A 12,388-nucleotide genomic window follows, 5' to 3' on the forward strand; every position below is an offset into this window, starting at 1 on the left:
AGCAAAGAAACAGCAAAGAGAAAGAAAGGAAACAGAAGAGTGAAGTGTAACGAGTATTTGAAATGAGAGGACAGCAGGGAGGAAAATACATAAATGACCTGGTGAGGGACTGAAGAATTTAGTGGGCCAAACTAAGGGCAAGCAGTTGAGAAAGGGACCCTATGTACACAGCTGAATCATTGTCATTATATTTAGTCTTAAAGCATTATAATCAATGGATGAAATTACTGAAGAGGAAAATTGTAAAAAGGCTTTACCATAAAAATAAGAAAAGTGCATAATACTATTCCAGTTAGCCCTGACTTTGTTCCAATAGCCTGCTTCCATTCAAAATTATTTTTTCTCAAATGCATTTTCTTCCTGTATCTCAGTAGGCATTTTGATATGTTACATAGATTGTCATCTGAAAATGTTAGTAAGAAGCTCAGGGAAGAAATTGGCATGCGTTGCATCTATTCTTCAAGTGTAAAATGGGAACAAAGGCAAACCAATTCAGCAGTGAAGAACTGCCTGCTTTCAAACTCTGCAGATGTCAATCATACTACTAAACTCATGAGATCCTCTTTTAGATCCTCTTTCCATGCATAAAATAAATGTTAGCCCATTAATTTTGTAAATGAGGCACTCATACTTATTGAAGGATAAATTAACCAGCAAGTGAGATCCTATCCTTGCAAATTGTGCTCATAGCCTCCAGAATTACTAACTCCAGGCAGGTTTTAAAAAACAATTTTTAGAAGATATCTTGAGGATACAAGGAACAGGAGTGCATCCCCATCACCACAGGATTCGTCGTCACATTTCCCTCTTCTCACCTCATATATCCTGCTCCAATCACTCATTTTGATAGATACTCAATGAAACTGAAGTCTTAATTCAGCCAAGTACCTTGTGCAGACATGATTAACAGTGGGTTCTCAGGCCAATTATGCTAATGAGGCATGAGCAGTAATTTCCAATGATCCTCTCAACTCTTATTTCAGGAAATATTAGTCATGCAGTCTGGGCTTAAAAGGTGAATTTGACTTGAATGAGAATATACAAGGCATGGTTAGTAAGTTTGCCAAAGACACCAAAATTGGTAGTTTGAGAAAACCTTCTTCACTGTTTAGTAAGACTACAAAGGGATCTTGATCCCCAGCAGCAAAAAATCAGAATGGTGTGTTGCTTCCCTGGTGCCAGGATCAAGGATGTTTCAAAGAGGGTGCAGAATGTTCTGAAGGGGAACTGGGGCCAGCAGGAGGTCATTGTACATTTTGGAACCAATGACATAGGAAGGGAAAAGGTTGAGATTCTGAAGGGAAATTACAGAGAGTTAGGCAGGAATTTAAAAAGGAGGTCCTTGGGAGTAGTAATATCTGGAATACTCCTGGTGCTACGAGCTAGTGAGGGCAGGAACATGAGGATAGAGCAGAAGAATGCATGGCTGAGGAGCTGGTGTATGGGAGAAGGATTCATATTTTTGGATCATTGGAAGCTCTTTTGGGGTAGATGTGACCAGTACAAGGACAGATTGCACCTAAATTGGAAGGGGACTAATATACTGGCAGGGAGATTTGCTAGAGCTGCTCAGGAGGATTTAAACTAGTAAGGTGGGGGGTGTGGAGGGGGAAGGGGGAGAGGGGTGGTGGGTGGGACCCAGGGAGATAGTGAGGAAAGAGATCAATCTGAGACTGATAGTTGAGAAAAAAGGCAAGTCAAACAGTCAGGACCAAAGCAGAAAACAAGGTAGGACTGATAAATTAAACTGCATTTATTTCAATGCAAGAAGCCTAACAGGGAAGGCAGATGAACTCAGGGCATGGTTAGGAACATGGAACTGCGAAATCATATCAATTACAGAAACATGGCTCAGGGATGGACATGACTGGCAGCTCAATGTTCCAGGATATAAATGCTACAGGAAGGACAGAAAGCGAGGCAAGATAGGGGGAGTGTGGCATTTTTGATAAGGGATAACATTACAGCAGTACTCAGGGAGGATATTCCCGGAAATACATCCAGGGAAGTTATTTGGTTGGAACTGAGAAATAAGAAAGGGATGATCACCTTATTGGGATTGTATTAGAGACCCCCTAATAGTCAGCAGGAAATTGAGAAACAAGCTTGTAAGGAGATCTCAGTTATCTGTAAGAATAATAAGGTGGTAATGGTAGGGGATTTTAACTTTCCAAACATAGACTGGAACTGCCATAGTGTGAAGGGTTCAGATGGAGAGGAATTTGTTAAGTGTGTAAAGGAAAATTTTCTGATTCAATATGTGGATGTACCTATTAGAGAAGGTGCAAAACTTGACCTACTCTTGGGAAATGAGGCAGGGCAGGTGACTGAGGTATCAATGGGGGAGCACTTTGGGGCCAGCGACCATAATTCTATTAGATTTAAAATAGTGATGGAAAAGGATAGACCAGATCTAAAAGTTGAAGTTCTAAATTGGTGAAAGGAAATTTTGACTGTATTATGCAAGAACTTTCAAAAGCTGACTGGGGGCCGATGTTCACAGGTAAAGGGACAGCTGGAAAATGGAAAGCCTTCAGAAATAAGATAACAAGAGTCCAGAGAAAGTATATTCCTGTCAGGGTGAAAGGAAAGGCTGGTAGGTATAGGGAATACTGGATGACTAAAGAAATTGAGGGTATGGTTAAGAAAAAGAAGGAAGAATATGTCAGGTATAGACAGGATAGATCGAGTGAATCCTTCGAAGAGTATAAAGGCAGTAGGAGTATACTTAAGAGAGAAATCAGGAGGGCAAAAAGGAGACATGAGATAGCTTTGGCAAATAGAGTTAAGGAGAATCCAAAGGGTCTTTACAAATACATCATGGACAAAAGGGTAAATCAGCAGAGAATAAGGCCACTCAAAGATCAGCAAAGCAACCTTTGTGTGGAGCCGCTGGGAATGGGGCAGATACCAAACGAGTATTTTGCGTCAGTATTTACTGTGGTAAAGGACATGGAAGATATAGGATGCAGGGAAATAGATGGTGACATCTTGAAAAATGTCCGTATTATAGAGGAGGAAGTGTTGGATGTCTTGAAATGCATAAATCCCCTGGACCTGATCATGTGTACCCTAGATCTCTGTGGGAAGCTAAGCAAGTGATTGTTGGGCCTCTCACTGAGATATCTGTATCATCGATAGTCACAGGTGAGGTGCCAGAAGACTGGAGGCCAGATAACGTGGTGTCACTGTTTAGGAAGGGTGGTAAGGACAAGCCAGAAACTATAGACCAGTGAGCCTGACGTCATTGGAGGGCAAGTTATTGGATGGAATCCTGAGGGACAGGACGTACGCGTATTTGGAAAGGCAAGGACTGATCAGGGATAGTCAATATGGCTTTATGCATGGGAAATCATGTCTCACAAACTTGATTGAGTTTTATTTGAAGATGTAACAAAGAGAATTGATGAGAACAGAGCGGTAGATGTGACCTATATGGACTTCAGTAAGGCGTTCGACCAGGTTCCCCATGGGAGACTGGTTAGCATGGTTAGATCTCACAGAATACAGGGAGAACTAGCCATTTGGATACAGAACTAGCTCAAAGATAAAAGACAGAGGGTGGTGTGGAGGTTGATTTTCAGACTGGAGGCCTGTGACCACAAGGATCGGTGCTGGGTCCACGACTTTTCATCATTTATATAAATGATTTGGAATGAGCATAACAGGTATAGTTAGTAAGTTTGCAGCTGACACCAAAATTGGAGAAGTAGTGGACAGAGAAGAGGGTTACCTCAGATTACAAAACGATCTTGATCAGATGGGCCAATGGGCTGAAAAGTGGCAAATGGAGTTTAATTCAGATAAATGCGAGGTGCTGCATTTTGGGAAAGCAAATCTTAGCAGAACTTATACACTTAATGTAAGGTCCTAGGGAGTGTTGCTGAACAAAGAGACCTTGGAGTGCAGGTTCATAGCTCCTTGAAAATGGAGTCGCAGGTAGATAGGATAGTGAAGGCGGCGTTTGGTATGCTTTCCATTATTGGTCAGAGTATTGAGTACAGGAGTTGGGAGGTCATGTTGTGACTGTACAGGACATTGGTTAGGCCACTGTTGGAATATTGTGTGCAATTCTGGTCTCCTTCCTATCAGAAAGATGTTGTGAAACTTGAAAGGGTTGGAGGATTTGAGATATAGGGAGAGGTGGAATAGGCTGGGGTTGTTTTCCCTGGAGCGTCAGAGGCTGAGGGGTGACCTTATAGAGGTTTATAAAATCATGACGGGCGTGGATTGGGTAGGCAAAGGCTTTTCCCTGGGGTGGGGAAGTCCAGAGCTAGAGGGCATAGGTTTTGAGTGAGAGGGGAAAAATGTAAAAGAGACCTAAGGGACAACCTTTTCACGCAGAGGGTGGTGCGTGTGTGGAATGAGCTGCCAGAGGAAGTTGTGCAGGCTAGCAGAATTGCAACTTTTAAAAGGTATCTGGATAGGTATATGAAGAGAAAGGGTTTGGAGGGATAAGGGCTGGGTGCTGGCAGGTGGGACTAAATTAGGTTGGGTTATCTCGTTGACATGGACAAGTTGGACCAAAGGGTCTGTTGCTGTGCTGTACATCTCTATGACTATGACTCTAAATAGGTCAGTGGGCGGAAAATGGCAAATGGAGTTCAATCTGGACAAATGCAAGGTTTTGAATTTTGATACAACAAACAAGTGGAGGATTTATACACTTAATGGTAGGGCCTTAGGTAGTATAGTGGAACAAAGTGACCTGGGGGCTTACATACATAATTCTTTCAAGTTGGCATCACATTAAAAAGGTATTTATCATGATAGCTTTCATTGCTCAGTCCTTTGAGTATAGGAGTTGGGTTTGTACAGGACATTGGTGAGGTCTCTTCTGGAGTACTGTCTCTAGTTCTGGTCACCCAGTTGTATGAAGATATTATTAAAATGAAGAGGTTTGAAAGAGATTTAGCAGGATTTTGCCAGGTTTGGAGGGTTTGAATTATAAAGAAAGGCTGGATAGGCTGGGACTTTTTTCACTGGAGTATGGGAGTTTGAGAGGTGACCTTATAGAAGTTTATAAAATCATGAGAAGTATAGAAAGGGTTATAGTAATTGTCTTTTGTCCATGTTGGGGAATTTCAAGACTAGGGGACACATTTTTAAGGTACCAGGAGAGAGATTTTAAAAAGACATCGGGGCAATTTTTTTTACACAGAGGGTGGTTCACATGTGGAATGAATTTCCTCAGAATTTGGGGATAATTAGAACGTTTAAATGACATTTGGATAAGTACATGAATAGGAAAGATTTGGAGGAATATGCGCCAGGAGAAGGCAGGTGGGAGTAGTTTAGTTTGGGATTATGTTCAGCATGGACCGACTGGACTGAAGGGTCTGTTTCCATGCTGCATGACTTTCAGACTCTATGTAGTGGTTTGTGTTTTCAGATATTTTGGAAGGCTGCAATGAGGAGAGAATAGGGTAGTTGATATAAGAACAAAAACAAGCAAAATCAATAAGTAATTAACAGATAGGAACCACACATGCAGCATAAATTACAAGCTAAAAACAGAATAAAACATGGAAAAAACATAATCTTAATGAATAAATAAAGAAATGTCATAAAATAATTCAATTGCTTTCAATTTTTGGACATATACGCACATTCAGTTGTACATAAAAATTATTTAGCAGTTCAGCAAAATCATCAGTTTTTCGATGATTGTTAAAGGTGGCTACTTAATTTGCAGCAACAACTGTTTTCAGTAATAATCATTGGGTCATACTTTTAGGTCTGAAGACTTTGCTACTATGACATCTGCCACTTTTAACAAGTCCCCAAATTGCAATTTCTCTATTGTGGTGCCTCTTGGCATGCCGAGCAGACGAAACAAGTCCAACCAATGGTCCTGGGACAGATGTTCTCCACGGACATACTTCAGAACAGGGAATAACATCTGCACAAAGAGAAGAAAATCCAAAATAAGTAATAATCTTCCAATCCAAAATGTGGCAATATTTTTACAGTATTTGTAAAGTGTGTTAAGTGAAGCTGTAGAAATGTTTCTTGACTAACAAAAGTTGAAGGAAATATGAAATTTATCATTGATTAGCATAAATTTAGAAGTCATAATTTCAATATTTACTGTACTCGTCCAATTACAAGGTTTATTAGACTGCCATATTCTCGAACTTCCGTCAGTTAGCACACTTGTTCGACAGATGGTTTGCATTGCAAAGTAACGCCAACAGCACAAGTTCAATTCCTGCACCAGCTAGGATTATCATGAAGGTTCCACTTTCTCAACCGCTCCCCTTGCCTGAGGTGTTGTGACCCTCCAGTTATACTATCACCAATCATTCTCTCTAAAAACAGAGCAGTCTCTCATCTGCTCGGACTATGGCGACTTTTTACCTACACAGGCAGTCTCCAGTTCCATTTTGAAGTTTATTCAAAATTCAATTTCCAGGTAAATTGTAACAAAATACAGGACAATATAAATTAGCAGTTTGCAAGTACAAAAAATATTTGTATGTCAGACTTTCATAATTTGGGAATCTGCTGTATTCTGCAAATGAAGGGGGTCATGTGACTGATTCTTGTGTGTGCTTGACAATCTGGACATAGGCTTCTTAAAAAGCAAAGGGAGGTCCAGATTGTTTTACTGAGGCTATGTTGTAAAGGAAAAAGGAGGAAGTGAGGACTGCAGATGCTGGAGATCAGAGCTGAAAATGTGTTGCTGGAAAAGCGCAGCAGGTCAGACAGCATCCAAGGAGCAGGAGAATCGACGTTTCGGGCATGAGCCCTTCTTTCCTGAAGAAGGGCTCATGCCCGAAACGTCGATTCTCCTGCTCCTTGGATGCTGCCTGACCTGCTGCGCTTTTCCAGCAACACATTTTCAACTATGTTGTAAAGACACAATGGCAGCAGACTTGAAGATTACAATGAGTTGGCTTTGAGACTCCCAAAGTCCATAAAGGCATTGAAAGTATTGAGTTGAAAATTGTTGTGCTGTAAACTGTGCATTTACTTTTAATATGAAAGAGAGTTGGGGTCAAGGCTAGCTAATCAGATTTTCTTCCAAGATGCAAGGCTATTATATTTCATGTGACAATGGTGAATATTTGACATCAGGTTATAGTTTTCCGCACAAATCAATGAAACTAAGAAACAACAGTTTCATATCATCAGCAAAGAGAAGATGCTGCAAGGCTTTGAGAACAACCCCTGCTAAATAGGGAGAAGGCTTCAGGCTGAAGAAACAAGTTCCACGGCCACCTGGATTTAGGGAGATGTGTCCTGGAAAATTCATTGTTACAGCCTTTTCTGCATGTAGTGGATTTAAAAAGCTTTTGGAAAACTAAGGGAAGTGCGTGGAGTCAGTCACTCAAAGTTAAAACTCAGCAGAAAGGGGAAACAGAAAGCAATTGGAAGTTGGGAACAACTGTAGACTGTTTGTTGTAAGGACCATAACTCTGTGGAAAGTGTGGCTTGTGCTAAGTATGAAAAGACAAACATTCTTTTCTGTAGTTTAAAGTTTAAGTCACTGACAATAATTGTATATAGTCAACGGGTTTTTTTTGGCCTTTGTTACAGGGGAAAAACATTTAAAACATGCAGCTTGGTCATGACATGCTTTTTAGAGATTAACAAAGTTTAATTTTCTTTTTAAACATTATTGGCTTCTAGAGGGAATGTAAGAAAGTTTAGTAAAATCAATTAATTTCACGGAAAACAAAATAAATTTACATTATAAAATCTTTGCTGGGATTGCTCTCTCATCTAGGCAAGGGATATTCACTGCTCAGGGAAAGAACACGCTGTGTTTTGGTTACTCAGATTCAGTATCATCCACACAAGGTCAGATTTAACACAGCTAGATGCAAAGCAATGTTCAATCCCAACACTTTTTTGGACACTGCTTTGGGATTATCAAATTAGGAGTAGGTTGTTACAATGGATCCATATTGGATTGAGGAAGACCAACTACTTTGCATGTAAGGAAACTCGAAAACAGTCATCCCAACTATCCTACCTCAAATCTGGTCCCAGTGGTGATAGGCCAGTTTTAACTCATCTAGACCCTGGATCCCCTCTTCTTTCTAGTTCTGATAATACGCGTAAAGCAATTCACCTTGTATCTGTCAACATCTTTCTGCAGTTTGACAGTTATTGTTGTTTGTTCATTTCTCTTTCTCAGCTTATCATGCCACATCAATAAAAAATCTTCAAAAATATAGATTTTACCCCTGTAAAATTAACATACAAATTAGGTCAAAGAAATCTGCAGTTACAGATCAAACGTAATTAATATTAATCTTCAAGTAGCACATGCAGCAATTTTAATAATAACAAAAATCAGATCAGAGCAGCTAACTTATATGCAATGCTAAAATCAATTAATGGAACACACATTGTCAAATCTTGAGTTCTCTAAACTTAAGGTAAAACTTGTGTTCAGCAACTACTTCTGTCACAATTCAACATTATCCTAATATTTACTTTACAAAACAAATAGCAAGCATATTTAGCACAACAAAACTTGCGTGTAATCACTTCAAGAAGGAAATACAAACCTTGGATCATTCTTAAGCACAATCAAATTTATCATTCTTTGTTTAAAGCACAGCAAAACAATGTTCTATCAAGTACAGGTTATGTTGTATTATTCAAGCACGCTACATTGCAAACACAGCATGTTGCTGTATACAGACTGATGTCTGCTTTTATGAAAGTGTACAATCTCAAAAGCCTCACGAATAAAAATCAGAAACAGTCCTACACTAGCATGTTGTCCAATAACCCAAAATATAGTTCAGGCATAGATATTAGATAAGGTTATGGTATCCTCAACAACTTATCTCCCATCCAGAGGGAATTTTCAAAATACTTGGTATTGTGCTGGGTAAGCAAGGAATAGAGCAGGAAATTAAAACAAACATCCAGCAAAAGCTTCTTGACAAAGGTGCTTTGGGTTAAATGGCATCTATGTGGGCTTTTCAATTACATTATTCCAGGGGATAGGAATGTCCAGAAGCATGAAAACACAATTTGAAGGAAGGGTCTTTAACAGAAGATACTATTTTGGAGATGCAGACTTAATAAGGTATCCATCTTTGTAGGTATCTAAGTACAGTAAACCATAATAGTTGAATAACCTATCAACAACCAAGAGTGGTTACTCAGGAAAGGTATCGGAAAGTCCTCAAACTATGAACCACTGCATCAGTATCTTCAGAAGAGGAAAATATTGAAGGAAACTATAAAGAAATATAAATACAGAATAAGCAATATATGACTAGATGCACCAACTTGACGTGTCAATTGTAACAACTGATCTTTCATTCAACTGTTACAAATTAACTTCAACAATGGAAAAAGTTTCACCATATGGATTTTATTATGATAAGATTATAGTAAAGGAATGTTTAAATTGAACAATGATCAAGGTAGCTATCTACATTAGAGGGGAAAGTGAGGATTGCATATGCTGGAGATCAGAGCTGGAAAAGCGCATGCTGCCTGACCTGTTGCGCTTTTCCAGCAACATATTTTCAACTATCTGCATTATCTGATTAAGTCAAATTACCTTTTCACTGTTTGGATTAAGAACAGTAATAACACAGATATAACCACAGCCTGTTCTCCATTCCAGGTCTCTGCAAGAGTAACTCAGCTTGTCCCTCTCCTTCAAACTTTCCTTGTCAACTTTCAAGATCTTTTATCCTGGATTTTTGCTGGTGACTTAGGAACCAAATTCTGCAATTCCACCAATTTATCATTAAGGTCACTACTAAGGTTCCCAAACATTTTCCCACTAGCCCCTTATTTCAAGATTGAAAAACTGTGTGAGAACTTCAGTGAGAACTGTAAAAGTGCAAGGTTAATGGGTTAAGGGAGACAAGTGAGGGAGAGTAACTGTAAGAAGGAGGAGGGGGAACAAATATCTATGAGAAGTGAGGGAGGTGGGGGAATGGTGAGAAGGAGGGTGCTAGACAGATCTTTCAGGTCTAAAGGAGAAAGGAGTGGAGGGAGCCTGTGAGAGCACACACTCGAGAATTGAAAGGGTTATGCGAAGATTTCATGTTTTTTGTTAAAAGCATGCAAGATCTGCCATTTTCACTCGTGCAGAATCCAAGCTTCAAGATTGGGTCTGGGTTACCGGCTTATTAAGAATCACATCAAATTTGGTTTTTCTTCAATGGAAGTTCAGGATTTTCACTGATTACTGAAATCAAATTTCATGAACAGATCTGTTTTCACCTAAAAAATGCATTCATGTGCCAAAGAGACAACACAATTAAGATGCTGCAGAATTATCGATCAGTCAATCTTGCAGAATTATTGGTCAGTCATGTTCACTAGCTAGAGGTAGTTCCATTAGTTTTTGGCAGACACTACTAAATAATGCACATCATAACTGGGCATTTCATCTTGAGGGAGAAAATTGATTTTTTATCTTAACCCAATTTTAGCATTACCAGCTTCACATCAATATTCAGAACAGCTTTAAGGACTAGATGATCTGGTTGTGACCCTTCAATGAGAACTGTAAAGGTCTAAGGTTGGTGGGTTAAGGGAGCCTACCTGCCCAGTCCTTACCTGTCAGATGTTTTACGGAGAGCTGTGTCTCCCATGCAATTGGACTTACAGGCCTTTAAGTGGTCAATTAAAGGCCACAAGGGCCTCATCCCAAAACTGCATCTCAGCATCCCAAACTCAATCCCATGAATGAATAATAAAAACTGACCATTATTTGGCTGAAGACTGCATTTCCACCTCTTAATACACCTACTAAAACAGGAGAGGCTTTTTATAATAAAACGAAGAGTGGATTTCTCAAGGCACCATTGTCTCTACATCTCTGTGCACCAACTAAAAAGCCAATGAGGAGTCCACCCATAGAAAAACAGCTGCCCTCCTACTATTTAATGATGAATGTCATAGTAGGAGGCCATGGCTTAGTAGTATGATCACTGAACCATTAATCCAGAGACCCAGGAAATGTGCTGGGGAGCAGAGTTTGAATTCCACTATAGCGGAATTTGGATTCAATAAAAATCTGGAATTAAGAGTCTAATGATAACCATGAATCCATTGTTGATCGTCGGAAAAACTCATCTGGTTCACTAATGCCCTTTAGAGAAATACACTGCCAGTCTGGCCTAATGTAACTCCAGTTCCACTGCAATGTGGTTGACTCTTAACTGGGATGGGCTATAAATGCCGGTCTAGCCAGTGACATTCACATCCCATAAATGAATGAATAAAAACTGACCATTATTTGGCTGAAGACTGCATTTCTAACTCTTAAGGACAGGAAGTCCTCCCTCAGGAAGTTAATCCCAATAGCACTAGGCAGAAACATCAACCACTCTTTTGGCTGATGGCAAGCCCTGATGAAGATCATTACTGGAACTAGCCACCAAGATAAGGGGAGAGCTTCCTCTGAGTCAGGATATCAAGTTGGTATACACTGAACAGGATTATACTGGTGGTGATAACCCGCACCAAACAGTCTTCTGAACTCTGCATAGGTTTATGGAAAAAGAAATGACATTTTTGCAAATTAAGCCTCACAAACATCCACTTAAAGCGAAGTACAAGAGGCACAGAAAAGGGGAACAGCAAAGGAAGAAACAAAATCTTGTGGGAGTGTCTCCAACAGGCAGAAGACCCACAAACAAGATCACTCCCAGCCTTGTTCAACATTTTGGAGCTAAAATTGTTCGGGCACTAGTTTGGAGTTTCCCCTGCTATTGGTAAAGTAGTACCTGAGATGCAGTTTTGGGATGAGGCCCTTGTGGCTTTTAATTGACCACTTTAAAAGGCCTTTAAGTCCAATTGCAGGGGAGACACTTAATGCCTCTACTGCTCTCCATAAAACATCTGACAGGTCAGAAGTGGACAGGAAGGCCATGCAAAAGATTAGATTCCCTACAGTATGGAAACAGGCCCTTCGGCCCAACAAGTCCACACTGACCCTCTGAACAGTAATCCACCCAGACCCATTCCCCTACCCTAAATTTACCCCTGACTAACACTATGGGCAATTTAGTATGGCCAATTCACCTGACATGCACATCTGTGGATTGAGGGAGGAAACCGGAGCACCTGGAGGAAACCCATCCAAACACAGGGAGAATGTCTGAGTGGAGTTTGCACAGTCACCTGAAGCGGGAATTGAACCCAGGTCCCTGGCGCTGTGACACAGCAGTGCTAACCACTGAGCTCTTTGCTGCCCCGAAAATAGATTTGTCAAGCTCCTCCTGTCTTCAAACCCACAGTGTAACCCAAACCAGGACAGTGTAAGATTCAGCCCAAAGTTAAAGATTATTAAAGAGTAAATCTATACAATATCCTTTGGCATTTTGTAGAAAATTGAAAATTTGAAGATGCAGCAAATAAATTCATTCGATTTAAGACGGACTTATATGACTTA

General features: G+C 40.1%; 1 protein-coding gene across 2 annotated transcripts in view; it reads right to left on the reverse strand.

The window, feature by feature from the left end:
• Positions 1-12,388, reverse strand: part of dync2h1 (dynein cytoplasmic 2 heavy chain 1) — a 571,463-nt gene that overhangs the window by 483,531 nt on the left and 75,544 nt on the right. For both annotated transcript variants that reach the window (XM_072577509.1, XM_072577508.1), the window contains exons 25-26: positions 8,081-8,195; positions 5,732-5,902 (exon numbers count right to left, since the gene is read on the reverse strand). In XM_072577509.1, coding sequence (XP_072433610.1) covers positions 5,732-5,902; positions 8,081-8,195 — 286 coding nt within the window. The remainder of the gene's footprint in view (positions 1-5,731; positions 5,903-8,080; positions 8,196-12,388) is intronic.

This window comes from Chiloscyllium punctatum, chromosome 9 (assembly GCF_047496795.1).
Source record: "Chiloscyllium punctatum isolate Juve2018m chromosome 9, sChiPun1.3, whole genome shotgun sequence".
Taxonomy (NCBI): domain Eukaryota; kingdom Metazoa; phylum Chordata; class Chondrichthyes; order Orectolobiformes; family Hemiscylliidae; genus Chiloscyllium; species Chiloscyllium punctatum.